This window comes from Chaetodon trifascialis, chromosome 21, assembly GCF_039877785.1.
Source record: "Chaetodon trifascialis isolate fChaTrf1 chromosome 21, fChaTrf1.hap1, whole genome shotgun sequence".
NCBI classification, from domain to species: domain Eukaryota; kingdom Metazoa; phylum Chordata; class Actinopteri; order Chaetodontiformes; family Chaetodontidae; genus Chaetodon; species Chaetodon trifascialis.
This window is the reverse complement of record NC_092076.1, coordinates 532501-550221: the sequence shown is the minus strand read 5'-3', so window position 1 is coordinate 550221 and position 17721 is coordinate 532501. Positions and strand designations below refer to the sequence as shown.

General features: G+C 50.1%; 3 protein-coding genes across 4 annotated transcripts in view; 1 reads left to right on the top strand and 2 right to left on the bottom strand.

Moving 5' to 3' along the window:
• Positions 1-1890: 1890 nt before the first annotated feature.
• Positions 1891-3485, bottom strand: LOC139349753 (leukocyte cell-derived chemotaxin-2-like). The gene is made up of 4 exons (XM_070990733.1): positions 3435-3485; positions 2927-3038; positions 2644-2795; positions 1891-2098 (listed from the first exon to the last, which is right to left on the bottom strand). Exons 1-4 carry the CDS (start codon positions 3457-3459, stop codon positions 1932-1934), a joined length of 456 nt encoding a protein of 151 aa, XP_070846834.1. The 5' UTR covers positions 3460-3485; the 3' UTR covers positions 1891-1931.
• A 1908-nt stretch (positions 3486-5393) lies between these two features.
• bbs1 (Bardet-Biedl syndrome 1) lies at positions 5394-9516 on the bottom strand. Of its 2 annotated transcripts, XM_070989848.1 has the most exons (7): positions 9291-9516; positions 8625-9030; positions 7991-8173; positions 7636-7767; positions 7066-7172; positions 6789-6909; positions 5394-6266 (listed from the first exon to the last, which is right to left on the bottom strand). In XM_070989848.1, the coding sequence occupies exons 2-7, from the start codon at positions 9000-9002 to the stop codon at positions 5436-5438; spliced, it is 1752 nt and encodes a 583-aa protein (XP_070845949.1). In that variant the 5' UTR covers positions 9003-9030; positions 9291-9516; the 3' UTR covers positions 5394-5435. The 2 variants fall into 2 exon arrangements, with proteins under 2 accessions (XP_070845949.1, XP_070845950.1); XM_070989849.1 differs by lacking the exon at positions 9291-9516 and having other exon boundaries at positions 7991-8161; positions 8625-9007.
• Positions 9517-9989: 473 nt separating this feature from the next.
• The window catches only part of kif20bb (kinesin family member 20Bb), a 10953-nt gene continuing 3221 nt past the window's right edge, over positions 9990-17721 (top strand). Inside the window, exons 1-23 of the mRNA XM_070989914.1 lie at positions 9990-10066; positions 10704-10808; positions 10913-11002; positions 11310-11429; positions 11579-11717; positions 11847-12031; positions 12138-12180; positions 12325-12464; positions 12946-13018; positions 13214-13325; positions 13406-13477; positions 13589-13735; positions 13838-14000; positions 14104-14504; positions 14592-14709; positions 14787-14904; positions 15664-15725; positions 15836-15955; positions 16066-16231; positions 16314-16502; positions 16613-16737; positions 17031-17204; positions 17621-17721. The exon at positions 17621-17721 is cut by the window's right edge and continues 60 nt beyond it. Of these exons, the coding sequence (XP_070846015.1) occupies positions 10704-10808; positions 10913-11002; positions 11310-11429; positions 11579-11717; positions 11847-12031; positions 12138-12180; positions 12325-12464; positions 12946-13018; positions 13214-13325; positions 13406-13477; positions 13589-13735; positions 13838-14000; positions 14104-14504; positions 14592-14709; positions 14787-14904; positions 15664-15725; positions 15836-15955; positions 16066-16231; positions 16314-16502; positions 16613-16737; positions 17031-17204; positions 17621-17721 (2963 nt within the window). The 5' untranslated portion in view covers positions 9990-10066. The remainder of the gene's footprint in view (positions 10067-10703; positions 10809-10912; positions 11003-11309; positions 11430-11578; positions 11718-11846; positions 12032-12137; positions 12181-12324; positions 12465-12945; positions 13019-13213; positions 13326-13405; positions 13478-13588; positions 13736-13837; positions 14001-14103; positions 14505-14591; positions 14710-14786; positions 14905-15663; positions 15726-15835; positions 15956-16065; positions 16232-16313; positions 16503-16612; positions 16738-17030; positions 17205-17620) is intronic.

The window sequence follows — 17721 nt, the reverse complement described above, 5'->3', positions numbered from 1 at the left end:
GTGCCGACAGACCGGATTCACACTCGTAGTCTTCAGCCGATGCTGCCTCGAGTGACATCACTCAAGGACATTTGTCAGATGTCACGTCAAGGCTTCATCACATACACAGCGGAACTGTCCAACACCTGGAAACACCTGGAGTTCCTCTTTGAGTTCAGGCCGCATGAGTCCACACATCTGTTCCAGTTTAATGATCAAAATCAGCTGAAATCAGTCAGACTGAATGCGGATCGTTTCTTTACTCTGCTGCTCCGTTCACCTCCATCTGTTCACCTCCGTCCGTTCACCTCCATCTGTTCACCTCCGTCCGTTCACCTCCGTCCGTTCACCTCCATCTGTTCACCTCCGTCCGTTCACCTCCGTCCGTTCACCTCCGTCCGTTCACCTCCGTCTGTTCACCTCCGTCCGTTCACCTCCATCTGTTCACCTCCGTCCGTTCACCTCCGTCCATTCACCTCCGTCCGTTCACCTCCATCTGTTCACCTCCGTCCGTTCACCTCCGTCCGTTCACCTCCATCTGTTCACCTCCGTCCGTTCACCTCCATCTGTTCACCTCCATCCATTCACCTTCGTCCTTTCACCTCCGTCCATTCACCTTCGTCCTTTCACCTCCATCTGTTCACCTCCGTCTGTTCACCTCCATCTGTTCACCTCCGTCCGTTCACCTCCATCTGTTCACCTTCGTCTGTTCACCTTCGTCTGGTCACCTCCATCTGTTCACCTCCATCTGTTCACCTCCGTCCGTTCACCTCCGTCTGTTCACCTCCGTCTGTTCACCTCCGTCCGTTCACCTCCATCTGTTCACCTCCATCCGTTCACCTCCGTCTGCACACCTTGACTGTCCCTCGGACAGTTTGACAGCGAAGGTTAGGAAACGGCCTCGGGTCGACATCCTGCCATGCTAACATTTCCACAGTGCTGATGCTAACGTGCTGATGCTGAGCAGGTACAACGCTGACCATAAACCAGTGTTGGACACATGTTGACCTGATGGTGGCGCTAGATCAAGAGTACTTACAGAGAGGACGGACGAAGGAAAGACGTGATTGATCGTCTGCTGTCCATTTCGTGTCGTCGGTGAGTTCAGTCTTTGTGTAAAAGTGATGAAACCTTCGGCTTCGACGGCAAACTGTTCAGAGATCAGGCGACACAGGAAGTGACTCAAAGGTTTTAACCCCACAAACGCCGAAGACATGAACGGGTGGATGACCCATCAGAAGATCACCGTGTGGTTTGTGGGGCTGCTGCAGCACAACGGGCCGAACCGCTGACCACCGCCAGATGAAGTTACAGCTGGAGCCGAATCAAACAAAAAAACCTTCAGGCCACAATGGCACAAGGCCCACAGACCATAAACGTGATTGGTCTCCACCTGACGTGACTCTGCTCACCTTTGTGAAACTGAAAGCTGCTCGTTGCAGCATTAACGGTCCAGTGAGTCAGGGTCTACTGGCAGACGTGGAACCTGAAATTCATGTTTTCATTGGTCTGTAATCACCTGAAAATGAGACTCGCTGGGTTTTGCTACCTGAGAATGAAGATGAGCTCTTCATCAGCTGGAACCTGTTGATTGTTCTGATTGTTGTACACGCCCTCTCTGAAAGGTTAACAAGCAATCACAATCAGCCTCAGAGGAGAGCGTCGTTTTGGATTCTGCTGCGCGTTCAGCAGTGACTTCCTGTTTGTGTGTGTGTCACATTTAGGACCGACCTTCGGCTTCTTGTGTGATCATAAAGTCGGATTCTGATCTGAAGCTCTTTGTTCAAACTGCTTCTATGTCGAACACAACACAATAAAACACAAAGTCTCACGGTTCCTGACAATAAAAGACTCACAACACAGCGGCTCTGCAAGTTTTATTAGTTTGTCACACTGTTAATGTGTAAAGGCGTTAATGTGGACAAACAGGAAGTTACAGCAGCTGAAGTCCATCAGAAGTATTTCATGGGGTCGGTCCTGTCGCACATCTGGACGTGGACATGTGACGTGATTCCCGGGTAAACGCTCTGCATGGGCAGCATAGTGCCGAGCCTGTCCCCCTTCCTCACCGAGCCGGAGGTCCGGTCCGGCTGAACGTAGAACAGCTTGAAACACAGACCTGTGGGACCAGATCCTTTACTGCAGTAAAAGTACTAATCACAGTACAAATACTCTGTTACTGTCAAAGTCCTGCACTGAAAATGTTCCTTCAGTAAAAGTATGTGAGTATAATGAGAAGAATGTACTTCAAGTATTAAAGTAAAAGTACTGAGTGTAGTAAAGTGTCCCCTGTGTCTGTTGTCCTCTGGTCTCTGGTCTCTTTAGATCATTGTGTCTCCAAACATCAGAGATCAATAAAACAACAGATGATCGATCAGTTTCTGTCAATACACTCATTGATTGATGGACTTGTCGTCTCAGCTGAACTTAAATAAACTTTTGGAGTTTAATTTATAACTAAACACCAGATTTTATAAAGTCTTGTTTGTTTTGTGTCAGATCTGAGTCTAAAGTAACTGAAGCTGTCTGATACATTTAATGAAGTAGAAGAAGAAAGTACCCTGAGAAGAAAACACTAAACACTAGTAAAGTGAAAGTACCTCAGTTGTGTACTGAAGTACATGAGCAGCGCAGTTAAACACAGTAAAGGTGTGATGGACTGACCGTCTGCTCTCAGGTTGATGCCGTTGTTGATGGCCGCCTTCTGGGGGTCAGTGTAGACGATAATGTTTCCATGCAGCGTCGCATCAAACGGAGCGTAGACGACGGATCCGTCCCTGCACACGACGTCCACACCTTTGTGTGTCCTGTCCCCCCTGAAACACAGCACACCTCCACTCATCCAGTGCTGTCGTCCTCGGCTGACACTTCTGTGGCTCAAAAACACTGGATCCTACATTTCCCAGAATGCACCGTGTTGCTTAGTGTAGCTGTGTAGTTGTGTTACCGGCTGGCTCCGTAGTGTCCCTGTCCCCATCTGTCTGAGGTCCTCCTGCTGTTGTGAGAGTTTCCACTGCAGAGCCGCCCGAACTTTAAGCCATCACACACACAAAACACAGCTGGACACGCACGCACACACACACACACACGCACACACACACACACACACACACACACACACACACACAGAGGGAGTTTTTAAGTTGACTGACCTTCACCAAAAATCACTGAATCCTGACTTGTGGGGACCTGCTGTCTGTCCCCACACTGCGACACAGACATGTACAGACACACAGAGCAGGTTCAGTGACACACCTGTGCATGAACCTGAACACACACAGAGTGAACCTGAACGAGCGCTAACATGCTGTGACTGAGGAAGAACCTGCTCCTCTTCACTGATCACTGCAACGATCAAACCGCTAAATGCTGAAACGAAGAGGTTTGCAGCAGGACTGAGGAGAATATTCAGCTTCTGATTGGTCAGCTGAGCGGCAGGTGATTCGGTATCTCACCCAGCAGCAGGGCGACACGCCACATCTTCAGACGTCCAAGTTTGATCCAGATGAAGATGAAGATGAAGATGAAGAGCTTCTTCTGTTCACACTGATGCTCACGTCAGGCTTTATAGGCGCAACACAGCGTGACTCCCTGTGAGCTTTTAGGTCACCAGGCTGTCCATGGGCTGTCCATGGGCTGTCCATGGGCTGTCCATGGGCTGTCCATGGGCTGTCCATGGGCTGTCCACGTCAGGACTTTTTCCTATTTCACAATGAGGAAGACAAACATGACGAGATAATGAAAGACGTGAAGCTGATCGAGAGAAGAGCCACAGAAGCTGCAGGTTCACGTGATCACGCTGCAGTGACGGACAGCTGGAGACAGTCAGTGTTGACGGACAGCTGGAGACAGTCAGTGTTGACGGACAGCTGGAGACAGTCAGTGTTGACGGACAGCTGGAGACACTGTCAGTATTGACGGACAGCTGGAGACAGTCAGTGTTGACGGACAGCTGGAGACACTGTCAGTGTTGTTGGACAGAGACCTTGTCAGTGTTGTCAGACAGAGACCTTGTCAGTGTTGACGGACAGCAAACAGCAGCTGTTTACCTGCCCTCACCTGAGTTTGACCTCCACGTTTCCCAAAGTGTGGCAACAGCAGAAAGTCCCACTCTGTCTGTTTGTGCTTTCTTACAAGTTCCTGATAATTATTAACAATTGACAATAAAATAAACGACTGTTCAAACAGTAACAGACCGGCAGTAATTAAGATATAAGATAAGATCATTTGGGGTCCAGGGTGTACCCCGCCTCTCGCCCGTTGACAGCTGGGATAGGCTCCAGCCCCCCCCGCAACCTCGAAAAGGGATAGTCGGTATAGACAATGTTGAATAAAAACTCACTGGTTTGATTCACTTTCATTAAAAATGAGTTCATTAAGTGCTTGTGGTCTTTTTCATCGCAGCAGGTCTGAAACATGAAGACACGTCTGAAGAGTCAGTGATAAATAACTGAGCTTCTCTTTCAAGGAAATTTTCCCAGAAACTTTCTCAGAGATGACAGAACTGCGACATGAAGCGTTACCTTTATTTTCACAATGAGGAATTTTATTTTACTTCACCAGACTACATTTAAAAAACATCGTATTTAGATGTTTATTAATGTTTAATGTAATGTTTAACAAAGAGAAGTGTTCGTCTGATCCCTGAGAGCTCGAACAGCTTGTTGATCAATCTGTACCTCCAAACACTCACTACTGTCTCAAACATGAACTGAAGAAAACTGGTCCTGGAACAGGTCCAACAGGTCTGAGGAGTCCTCATTCAGAGTCTGGGAGGAATAAAACCCATCAGGTAGAATTTAATTTTAAGGTTTTTTAAATGGAGTTCCTCTTTGGGACGACCCCAAAGGTGGCCTTTTCCTCAGTCATTAGTGCCCTGCCATCGTCTGCAGTAAGAATGTGTATGTGTGTGTGTGTGTGTGTGTGTGTGTGTGTGTGTGTATGTGTGTATGTATGTGCGCGTGTGTGCGTGTGTGTATGCATGTAGTTGAGGGTGGGTGTTTGTACATATGAAGGGTGGGAGGGATGGGTTTTTATTGTTGCTTTATTTTGATTTCCATTGTTTTTAAATCCTGTAAAGCACTTTGTGTTGCATTTTAATATGTATGAAAAGTGCTATATAAATAAAGTTTGATTTGATTTGATTTGATTTGTTCAGGGCAGGTTTTACTGGCAGCTGTCCAGCAGATGGTGCTGTTTCACCTTTCACAGGGTTCTTTCACACCTGTAGTTCAGTTCACCTGAACGAGAAAAATGATCCACTGTTGACTTTTAGTTTTGTTTCTTTTGACAAACAAACAAACAGAAGAAAACATTCAGTTATACACATAGACTTGAGTCAGTCACTGATTGGACAGTTTCTTTAGTTCAGATTGAAACTGAAGTCTGGTTGAATAAAGCTGAAGTCTCTTTGAATAAAGCTGAAGTCTGTCGTGAAGTTGAAGCGCCGTCTGTCGTCAGTTGAGCGTCAGTCCCTCGCTGATGGGCATGTTGATGTGGGCGGTCAGCAGCGGGGAGCTCTTCCCCTCGTGCAGGACGAACACCTTGATGATGTCAGAGATGCCCTTGTCACTTGTGCACTCCACAAAGGTCTCGACGGGGTAGATGAGTCCGGGCACCAGCAGGGGGATCCTCATGTACGGGTTCCTCATCCTGTACAGGCTCTCGTCGTACAGGAAGCTGATGGCCAGGTTCATGACGGGCCGACACGCCGCCGTGTTCTGGACATTCAGGGTCAGTTTGAAGGACGGACCCAGGCCCTGCACCACGGCGTTCATCTTGAGTGGCTCGGTGAGGCTGGAGGACATCGGCGTCAGGCTGGACTCCAGGGCCTTGATGTAGGCTTTGGCTGCGGCCAGACGCAGACGGCTCAGGTCCATCTGGAAGGCGCGGTGCATGGCCAGGCCGTTCTCACGCTCCCTCAGCGTCTGGTCCACGTACAGTTTGGTCTTCTTGGGTACGTTTAGGCGGACGCTCTGGGCCAGCGGCGGTCCAGGGGCGCTGTCCCTGTCATCGAAGGCCGCAGTCCTCTTCAGGATCTTCACCATCAGGCCCCCTCCCTTGGTGGTCATGATCAGGGTCCCATCCTCGCGCCCATACCGGCCGAAGCAGATGCTGGTGATCACGTCGGGCGTCTTGATAGTGCTCAGTAGGTTCTTGTCTCGGTACAGCTGGACCTCACAGTTGGCCAGGCCCACCAGAACCGCCTGGAAGCCCCTGGTGGGGAGGTCCATGGAGGCCATGGTGGTGATGGGAGCGGGAAGGATGGCCTTCCACAGCTTCTTTCCCTAAAGACGCAACAAGAGACACAGGGACAGTTAGCAGACGTTTAGCAACGCGGCTCTATAACGTCTGTTAGTTCACCACTTTAGTCCAGACTGAAACATCACGACTGTTGGATGATTGTGATGAAATGTGGTTCAGATGTTCACGTTCCCTCAGGGTGAACCGCTGATCCTCTGACTTTGTGTTTACTGCTAAATAGCAAATGTTAGCATGCTAACACGCTAAACTAACACGGTGAACATGGTAAACAATAAACCTGCTACACATCAGCACGTTAGCATGCTGATGTTAGCATTTAGCTTAAAGCACAGCTGTGCTGCAGACTCAAACACTAGCAGGACTCTTCAGGACTGAGTTTACTTCCAGCAACTATTTGGTCCAAAAGGGACCTCATTTGTCCGTCCTGAGCTCCTCTGACGCTGCATCGTCTCTGCCTCAGTAACAGACTCAAACTTTCTGGATGTTTCTCAGCGGCTGACAGTTTCTCCTCAGACTTCGTTCTGTCATCATGGAGCTCAGTTTACCTTCTGTGTGAAGCCCTGCAGGCTCTCGTCGGTGCAGCCGACCACCACGTTCTTCCCGACTCTCACCAGACCCACCGGGTGAGACGACAGCTCGATGCAGTACTTCGGTTTGTCCGACTCCCTGAGGACCAGCAGTATAAGCGTCTGTCAGGTGAGTCCTCAAACAAAAATACTCTCAGAGTGAAAAATGTTTTGAGTTTGTGGATGTTTATCAGCTCCTGTAACGTGCTGACTGGCACGTGACAGGTGGAGGACAGGTGTGTCCGGTGTGTCTCACCTGCGCAGGATGTAGATGTTGCCATTGCGACATGCCACCGTGATGCGAAACTCCACGTCAAACTGACCCGTCACATCCATCATGGTGGGAGGAGCCGGGAGCGACATCTTCAACAGCCACACGACACGTTTCAGTGTTTCAACAGCAGCAGAGGAAAACAACACAAGGTCCAACCTCCATGTTCCTGAGGCTTTCAACCACGCCTCATGGCCTTCCTCCTGGATGGAGGTCACTCAGTGGTCCTGGAGATGGTTTAGTTTGTTATCATCACTTATCACATGAGAAAAATTGCACTCCGACGTCACGTGATGATGAAACCATCTCAGGAACAAAGAGCACCTGAGAGCCATGAGGTGTGGCTGAAAGCTCCAGAAGCACCTTGATATAAAGACATAAAGGAAAATTATTATTTTTTCTTTGGAAAGTGAGTGTGGCGTGGGATGACGCCTGACCACCTGTTCATTGTCTGACCTGTGTGGAAGCAAACCTGACAACACAGCCCAAGAAAACAGGGCCGGTTGAAACCAGTACCACCTGTCCAGCCCGTCCAGGTGTGTGGCGGGAGTTTACCTTGGAGAGGATGATGAACGCTTCGGGGTCGAGGACGTAAACGTTGCTGCTCTCTGTGCCGATCACCAGACAGCTGACGCCGTCCTCGTCAGCCGTGCTCTTCTTCAGAGTCCCGATGCAGGTGATGACCGTCTGAAACACGCATGAGGACGGACCAATGAGAGCGAGAGGTGGCCGACGCCGGTCAGGTAACCATCTGGTTACTGCCTTATGCTCTCTGGCTCTCTTTGTTCTTAAACTTGTTGTGCTTCCACATTTACTGTAATCTTCTTCTTCTATGATTACACGTTAACATGGTGACACTGAGCTTCAACACCTCCTGCATCGTGACATTGTAACAGATAATGATCTTTACCTGCCGTCTGATTGGCTGCTGCTTGTGCAGCTGGACGAAGTCATCCACGTCGTCGCCGTCCAGAGAGAGAAACCTGAGCGAGCGCACGGACAGCGGCACGTCGGCCTTCTTCCTGATGCTCTCCAACATCTCCTTCAGCATCAGAGGATCGATCTGACCCTCCCTCACCTGCTGCCACACGTCCTGACCAATCAGAGCACCACAACACGTCACAGGTACGGTCAGCGGATTCACAGCATGCTGTCTGAACACAGTCCTGCACTTCCTGTTCACCTCAGTGTGAATCCATCACAGGCTAAAATCGACCTGCAGAGACCTGAAAGTCCAGCCGACTCGTTTCAACACAAACTGAACTCTCAGGTGTTTCAGCTCGGCTGTCAATCAAACAGGTGCACCTAAAAAAGTCTAACTTTCCTAAAACAGAAAAGATCATTTGAGATTTCTAAACAGACATTTTGTTATTGTAAATCTCAGACTTCATATCTGGACTAAAGATGAGCCGGATTCCTTCCTGCTGCTCTGTCTGCTGACAGGTGTGTGTCCTCCTGACACACACACACACACACACACACACACACACACACACACACACACACACACACACACACACACACACACACACACACACACACACCTGTTCCAGCGTGTTGACCTCCAGGCTGGGCAGCGTGAACTTGAAGTATGGTCGGAGGTTTTTGTAGACATAGATGCAGGGTCCGGACGCCACGGCCACGGCGGGGATCCGCGGCTCGTGCAGGTCCATGAAGAAGGCGACGAGGCCGGCGGGCAGGTCCAGCAGGGTGCTCTCGCTCATCAGCGCCGTGCCGCGGTACACCTTCAGCTTCATGCCCGACGAGCCGGAGCCCAGGTCCCCCACCACCAGTCGGCTCTCCCCGTCCCCGCTCAGGTCTGCCAGGTCCACGCAGGACGAGAAGGTGTACAGACCCGCCACCGGGTCGTAGTGAGCGTCCAGCCACTTCCCGCCGTCACCGCTCGACTCCACAGATGCCATGACGACAGCAGCCCTGTACAGGTAAGCTCTGACCGAACACACAAACCAAGCACCAGGGTCAGGACAGGAGAGATAAAGACGAAGTTTTCTTCATCCAGGAATGAGAAGTTTGAACACAGTGAATGAATAAAAGGTTTGAAAATGACTATAAAAACTATACAGAGCAGCTCTTCAGCGTGTCCTCGTGATCTTTAGTCAATCCGATCACAGCTGAACACACAAACATCACATTCACGACATGTTCAACATTCATCTGATCTCATCAGTAACAGGAACCGACGCTCTCACCGTTGTCAAGGAAACCGGCAGCTGCGTCTCCTCGCAGCGGCTCGTGCAAACTGACGTTTCCCGCCTTTTAACGGAGTTTATTACGAAGCAGTTTGTCTCAGACTCAGATTTTATCCAGATAAAGTCTTAAAGTAGCAGCTAGCTTCTGTCTCTGAGGCTTTAATCCACAAATCCCCCTGAAACCCTCCTCTTCTTCCTCCTCCTCCTCCCTCATTCTGTTGTCCCCGTCTGATGACGTAATTTTCACCCGCCGTTGTTTACTTTTCTTTTCAGACAATGAACACTTTAGAATCCAACAACGTGAGCTTTCTATGAAATTGTGCTAAATCGTATACAGTACAATCAATACATCACTTTGCCCTGTTGTTCTTCATATTGTCAGAATGTGTAAATATAATAAATCAATCAACATCAACATCAACATAAAGTTATGATAAAAAACATACGCTTTTCTTCTTCACAGTTCCGCGAACAGTTTGACAGTTTCATTATTGTTTTTTAGTATTTTCAAGTCTCAGAATCTTAATATAGTGATAACGTTATTAGTTAATTCAAAAATCCGGTGGAACTGGGGTTAACTTTTGTCGCGAGATCATTTCCGAGAGTGCGAACGTGATTTGCGTGACGTTGCATGTACCCGCCATATGATTGGTCTTCTGGTCCCAGTTTAAAAAGTAAACCGCGGAGCGGAGAGGAGCGGCTAAAGCTAACGCTACAGATTGTCTTTCGATGTTTTCGACTTAAATGCTTCGTCTGGTGAATAAAACACACCCAGAGTGAGTTACAGTTTGATAAAATGTCGGTTTAAGTCATAGAGATGTGATTTAATGTTACGTTTGGGGTTGAAAATGCGTTAAAACAAACGCGTGTAGCGTCTTTGAAGGTTAGCTAGTTGTGGTTCATGCTAACAACAACAGAAACAGTCGTTTGGAAACTCTTCAGCTCCGCTTTCCTGCTGTTTTCTGATCTTCCTGGTCTGTATTGACTGTCGATCGATGCCAGTTATGTGTTTGTCCGTTTGCACCGGACAATAACGATGTAATAACGATATCTGAGTGAGTGTTTACAGCTCGGATATGTTCTGTTCACTGTTGGACCTCTAAACCTCGTAAATAAGTAAAGTCCGTTTAAATGGTCACTTCCTCTGGTGAACGTTGATCTCCACCACACTGAATTAAAATCTGTCAACCTTCAGAATGCGTTTTCCTGTCCATCGATCTCTACTGTCCATTGATCTCTAGCAGACTGTGTGTTCGAGCTGAAGGTGGATTTACATCAGATCTGGAGGGACTTTGGTTTGAATTTCACCGACTGTTGATGGCGATGTTAATGTGCAGAAGTAAAGTGGAGTGGAGCTGAAAATTGAAGGACTGAGACACAATGAGACTGATGTTGACATGTTGTCTGTGTTAGATGATGGAGTCTTGTTTAGCCGGGAAGCCCGAGAGAGTCGGGCCGGTGGAGGTGGAGGATATCAGGAGAGATCTGCTGGATGAATTCGCTGCTCTGCCAGCACAGGTCTGTCTGTCTGTCTGCCTGTCTTTCTGTCCGTCTCTCTGTTTGTCAGGTGTTGTTGACCTTGCTGGACGATGGACTGATCTGTGTTCTGTCTGTCTCATCAGGACAGTGTCCAGTCACAGTCTGAGAACCTGCAGGTCTACCTGAGGATTCGACCGTTCACTGCAGCCGAGAGCGACAGCGGAGAGTCACAGGTCACACACACACACACACACACACACACACACACACACACACACACACACACACACACACACACACACACACACACACACACACACACACACACACACACACACGCATTGGTCTTTAAATTTCACTGAAACATTTTGATCAAATAATTGAACTCATCCATGAAAACGTTGTCCGACTCCAAACGGATAATCGATGGATCTTTGTCACTTTCTGTCAGAGCTGCTGCTTCCAGATCCTCAGACGGGACTGTTCACTGCTTTTGTTTATGTTTGTACCCTGAATGTCTTTGTTGTCCTTTGTCTTCAGGACTGTGTGACTATTGAGGGACCAGACACTGTTGTCCTTAAGGCTCCCAGGAGCTGTCAATCAAACCGGCAGAACGAGAAGTCCCTCCCACAAACAGCCCAGAGGTTCACCTTCACACAGGTAGCTGTGACATCACCTGTCTGTCTGTCCGTCTGTCCGTCTGTCTGTGTGTGAAGTAGCAGTTTGTGGTTTTCTTTTGGAGACATTATCCTGCTCCGTCCTGGTTCTTTTGAAGACTCACGTCCATGTCCTCTCTGGTCTGCGTTGAGGTGTTTGGTCCGGAGGCCGGTCAGAGGAAGGTGTTTGACGGTTCGGTTCGGGGTTTGGTCCAAGACGTTCTGAATGGAGGCAACTGTCTGGTGTTCACTTATGGAGTCACCAACGCTGGAAAAACCTTCACATTCCTGGGTCAGAAACACAACCTGTCTGTCCGTCTGTCCGTCTGTCCGTCTGTCCGTCCGTCCATCTGTCTGTCTAAAACATGACATTACCACTTGAGTTTCTAGCTGTCTGTCTGTCTTCCTGTCGGTCTCTCAGGTCCGGATCATGACAGCGGTCTGTTGCCCAGGTCTTTGTCGGTCATCTTTAACAGCATTGAAGGTCGTCTGTACAGTCGGACGGACCTGAAGCCTCAGCGCTGCAGAGACTACAGCAGACTGACTCCAGACCAGCAGGCAGCAGAGAGCAGCAGCAAGAAGAACCTGATGAGGCTGCTCAAAGAGGTCAGACAGGCGCACGCAGAAACACGCACGCACACACACATACACACACACACACAGTGTGAGGATGTAGTGTGTACTAGTGTGTGTCTCTCTCATCTCTCTGCAGAGCGACAAAAGTCAGACGTCTGGAAGATCAACTTTTCTTGATGGTCAGTGAAGTTCACCAAGAAGTCCCACCTGTACGATTTGACCCAAAGCACTGAATGTGTGTGTGTGTGCGTACGTGCGTGCACCTGCGTGTGTGTGTGTGTGTGTGTGTGTGCGTGCGTGCACCTGCGTGTGTGTCTCTTCAGGCTCATCTCTCAGCACTGACAGCAGTGTGAACAGTGAAGCTGACAGTTTCTGTCTGGACGTCAGCTCCAGCATCCGTTTCTCCGTCTGGGTTTCATTCTGCGAGATTTACAACGACAACATCCACGACCTGCTGGAACAGGTGATGCACACACACACACACACACACACACACACACACACACACACACATGTTTGTACTTCTGTTTTCTCTGCTCCTCTGGTGTCCGCCCTCTCTCTCTCTCTCCTCTCCTGATTGGCTGAAATGAGTTTGATGCTTGTTGGAGCAGTGACAGGTGAACCGAGAAGGTTCTGCTGAGTTTTAATTGGTGTGTGTCAGTTTGAAGCAGGTGTGTTTTACCATGTTAAATTCCTGTTTCTGTGAATGGAGTCTGGTGGCTTTGACGATGAGACTCAAAGATGAATCTGACCGGAGCCCTCCTGTTTGTCCCCGACACTGAAACATGTGGACCGACACTCTATCACCTGTCCTGTCTCACCTTTACCTGAAGCGCCTGCGCTGCCTCCACACAAAGCTGATTTGAGTGTCGATGCTTGCAAGAATCAAACTGTCCAAATAACCAGTTGATCAGTGATCGAGCTGATTGATCTGTGATGTTCAGGTTCCCAGTGGACACCACAGGAGGACAGTGTTGCGTCTGTCCCAGGACGTCAAAGGAAACTCTTTCATCAAAGGTAAGACTGTGTGCATGTGTGCAATATTGTGATGTGTTACTGCGTGTGGGTCAGATTAGAGCCCCCTGCCCCCCCACATCCACACACCAGGTGGACGAGAGAGTAGTTTCATACGATGGACAGAGAAACGGATTGGATAGATTTGTGTGAGACGAGTCATTGGACATGTTCTGTTGTTTGTCGTCCATGTTTCAGACCTGCGCTGGGTCCAGGTGAACAGTTCTGATGAGGCCTACAGAGTGATGAAGATCGGGAAGAAGAACCAGAGTTTCTCCTCCACCAGACTGAACCAGCTGTCCAGCAGGAGGTGAGCTGCTACTGCTAACCCCTGAAACTGTTTGTGAGAGTGAGAGCAGAGGAGTGATCCGGCTTCATGTGTCTCTGCAGCCACAGCATCTTCTCCATCCGGATCCTCAGAGTGGACGACGTCGGAGTTCCCAGAGTCCTCGGCATCAGCGAGTAAGACCACGCCGTCTCCGCCCTGTTTATGCGTCGGTGTGGAGCGACGAGCTGACGGTCGGACCTCCGGCGTCCCGTGTTGATGGTTATTCTGTGTCTCTGTGTGTCCAGGCTGTCTCTCTGCGACCTGGCCGGCTCTGAGCGCTGCTCTCGCACTCTGAACACCGGAGAGAGACTGAAGGAGGCGGGAAACATCAACAGCTCGCTGCTCACGCTCGGGAAATGCATCAGTGCCATGAGACTCAACCAACACGCCAAGTAGGACAACTGCGTGCGTGCGTGCGTGCGTGCGTGCATACATGCGTGCATGTGGTCATGTCTCAGAGACTCCTGGATGACAGGTGATCCGTCTCTCTGCAGGTTTCAGCACCACATTCCCTTCAGGGAGTCCAAACTCACCCACTTCCTGCAGTTCTTCTTCTGCGGTGCCGGCCGGGTCTCCATGGTGGTCAACATCAACCAGAGCTCGTCCTGCTTCGATGAGACGCTCAACGTCCTCAAGTTCTCCGCCCTCGCCCAGAAGGTCAGCACACACAAGCTCACAGGCGTGCCTGCACAGTGAACAGGTTATTCAGTTTTATTCTGTCTCTGTCTGTCTCTGTCTATGTCTGTCTCTGTCTCTCTAGGTGGTGGTGCTGAATTCGAGGCCGGTGGTCCTGGACGACGCCCCCCACAGGTCGGCCATGGAGCTGTCGATGATGATAGACGAGGCGAGCCAGCGCAGGAACGTGTCGGGGCACGGCAGGAAGAGCTCGATGGTCGCCTGGGAGACGACCCTGGAGGACGTGCTGGAGGACAATGATGGTGAAGAGTGGGAGGAGGAGCAGGAGGAGGAGAGTGTGATGGAGGGAACAGTGCTAGAGGCAGGAGGTGAGGAGGACGAGGAGGAGGAAGAGGACAGGACCATGGAGGAGGAGGTGAAGGCGGACAGAGAGGCGGCGCTGCGTCTGGTCCTGGAGGCTCAGATCAGAGAAGAAGTCAGCACCGAGTTCATGGAACTCTTCAACAAGATGGAGAAAGACTACAGGTAACGAGTCCCCGTCGTCGTGTGACCTAAGCAGCGTGTACAGAGGGACACCTGTCGCTCAGGTGATGTTCTGTGTGTGTGCGTCAGCGACCGTCTGGAGAAGGAGAAGGAGATCCTGGAGGAGAGGGCCGAGAAGAGGGTGGAGATCCTAAAGAACCTGGTCAGCAAGACGGTCGACCTGTCCGCCGTCGACGCCGACAGCAAGGTGAGTGAAGAGCCTTCACCTGTTGACACGGCCCGTGTCACTGATCAGCATCATTGATCGCTGTGATTGGCTGTCAGGAGCAGCAGGCGGCCATGCTGGAAGGAATCATCGGCTCATTGACCGAAGACCTGGAGAAGATCAGAGAGGACGCCCAGAGTGTCCATCAGTGTCTGACTGAACAGACACACACTGCAGGTGCACACACACACACACACACACGCACACATGCACACATGCACACACTCTGCAGGTATGCACACATGCACACACACACACACACACACACCCACACCCACACTCTGCAGGTATGCACACATACACACACATACACACACACACACACACACACACTCTGCAGGTATGCACACACACACGCACACTCTCTCTCTCTCTGCAGGTATACACACACACACACACACACACACTCTCTCTGCAGGTATACACACACACACACACACACACACACACACACACACACACACACACACACACTCTCTCTGCAGGTATACACACATACACACACTCTCTGCAGGTATACACACATACACACACTCTCTGCAGGTATACACACACACACACACACACACACACACACACACACACACACACACACTCTCTCTCTCTCTGCAGGTATACACACACACACACACACACACACTCTCTGCAGGTATACACACACACACACACACACACACACACACACACACACTCTCTCTGCAGGTATACACACATACACACACTCTCTGCAGGTATACACACACACACACACACACACACACACACACTCTGCAGGTATACACACATACACACACTCTCTGCAGGTATACACACATACACACACTCTCTGCAGGTATACACACACACACACACACACACTCTCTCTCTCTCTGCAGGTACACACACACACACACACACATGTAGCGCAGACTTTTTGACCTTGTGTTGTACCTGCAGAGTTGGAGTCTTTGCGATTGGAGAAGCAGCAGTCACATGACCAACTGCAGGAGGCCAAGGAGGTAGCTACAGTCTTCTTCTGTGGTGTCTGCTGTGCTGGTGTCTTCTTCTATTTACATTGTGCCTGATCTGTTGTTTCGATAAAGATTGACCTGACCTTTGACCTTTGCAGACTCTGCAGCAGCAGCAGCAGAAGTTATCCGAGCTGACGGAGATCTGTCAACAGAAAGACGACATCATCAACAAACTGCAGGCCGCCATGGACGTCACCGTGGAGGACGCCACCAGAGACGTAAACGCGCCCTTATTTTACGAGTTCAAGTCCGAGCCCCTGAAAGATCGTCCATCACGGTGAACAGGAAGTGTTCTCCCCTGACTCTGTGGACGCTTCCTGTCTTTCAGAGGACTCTGGTGGAGTCAATCAGGTCAGAGCTGCTGCAGCTTCAGACGTCCTGCCGCTGTGTGAGGAGGACAGGAGGAGAGGAGAAGGAGGAGGAGGAGGAGAGCAGGAAACGCCAGCGTGAAGCTACAGAGGATCAGGAGGAGAGGGGACCGGCAAGGAAGAGAGGTGGGAGGAGGAGGAGGAGGAGGAGGAGGAGAGTTTTCAGTGCAGAGCCTTTATCTTCTTTCTTTATCGTCCTTCGGTTCAGTGGTTCTGGAGGAGGAGATCTGGAGGCTCCAGGAGGAAAACGACAAAAACGAAGAAACCATTGCGGAGCTGAGGGAGAGGGAGGAGAGGAGGAGGGGGCTGGAGGAGGCGCTGAGGAGACGGGAGCAGGAGGTGCAGGAGTTAAAAAAGGAGCAGGCTCTGCTGGAGCAGAAGTTAGAGGATGCGACGGGTAAGAGCTGAAGTTCTCACTGCTGCATGGCCAGAAGTGTGTGGACACAGTGTCCACACGAGTGTCCACACATAGACCCTCACTCCCCGCTTTTTCTCCACCCCCCGCAGGGCCGTCCCAGTGTCCAAACTGTGACTCTGTGTTTTCGTCTCTGGAGGTGGAGCAAAGGGAAACATCCAGACTGACGAAGGAGAACAAAGCTCTGGTTAACGGCATCTTCCAGCTGCAGACGCAGGTACTGGCCACTTTATTAGGTACACCTCGACAGTCTGAGGCAAGCCGGCCTGGCTGTGTCTCAGCTGTATCTCAGCTGTGACGTCAGCGGTGTCTCAGCTGTGTGTCAGCTGTGTCTCAGCTGTGACGTCAGTGGTGTCTCATCTGTACATCAGCTGTGTGTCAGCTGTGCCTCAGCTGTCTCAGCGTGTCCGGTTTGTTTTCAGTGACCAATCAGAAACACTTCTGACGATGCTGCCTCTGTGACTGGAGATCAAGATGAAACCAAGAATAACTTTTCTAAACTGTTTCCAGGTGACCAGCCTCCAGACGCAGCTCAAACAGCTGACTGACAAGCGTGACAGCCTATCAGAGCAGCTCAATACTGCGAAGACCCGCCTTCAGGACCTGGAGAGCCAATCAGAGGATAAGGCCAACGTCATCAACAGTCTGACACAAGAAGTGGAGCATCTGAAACAGGAAGTCAAGGTTCGTCCTGTTTCTCCAACGTTGTCAGTCGACTCGGCTGATCGATCATATTGATCCGTCTGTCATATTTCTGATCAGGTGGATCGATCGTTTATTGAGCTGCAGTACAGTGATGACAACAACCTTTATAGAAAAGACACAAACTGTCAATAACACGGAGGTCCAGATGTTCAGCTCCACTGACAGTCATTGATCAATGATCGTCTGTTCAGGGTGAATGATCAGGCAGTGCGTCGCCTCATTGGTGGAAAAAGAAAACTTTAAAATTAACAAGACAAAAGTCAAAATCAGGACAGGAAGTGTGAGGAGATATCATCATCATCACCACACAAAGCACAACAACAGCTCTGTGGGTCAATGATCAGCTGATTGATTGATTGATTGATTGATTGATTGATTGATTGATTCAGGAGGAGGAGGGGCGGGGCAGCAGCAGCAGCAGCAGTGTTTTCCACGTCGCCATGGAGGAGCTGAAGAAGGAGAGCCAGGCAGCGCTGGAGAGATCGGCTCAGAAATC

What these genes read in the sequence shown, in the direction of transcription:
- bbs1 (XM_070989848.1), bottom strand. Translation starts at nt 9,002, where the DNA reads ATGGCATCTGTGGAGTCGAGCGGTGACGGCGGGAAGTGGCTGGACGCT. An exon ending in AGCAGCCAATCAGACGGCAG is followed by an intron (nt 7,768 to 7,990) that starts GTAAAGATCATT and finishes TGCGTGTTTCAG; the next exon opens with ACGGTCATCACCTGCATCGG. An exon ending in CGTTCATCATCCTCTCCAAG is followed by an intron (nt 7,173 to 7,635) that starts GTAAACTCCCGC and finishes TGGCTGTTGAAG; the next exon opens with ATGTCGCTCCCGGCTCCTCC.
- LOC139349753 (XM_070990733.1), bottom strand. Translation starts at nt 3,459, where the DNA reads ATGTGGCGTGTCGCCCTGCTGCTGG. An exon ending in GGACACTACGGAGCCAGCCG is followed by an intron (nt 2,796 to 2,926) that starts GTAACACAACTA and finishes GCTGTGTTTCAG; the next exon opens with GGGGGACAGGACACACAAAG. An exon ending in CATCAACCTGAGAGCAGACG is followed by an intron (nt 2,099 to 2,643) that starts GTCAGTCCATCA and finishes CTGGTCCCACAG; the next exon opens with GTCTGTGTTTCAAGCTGTTC.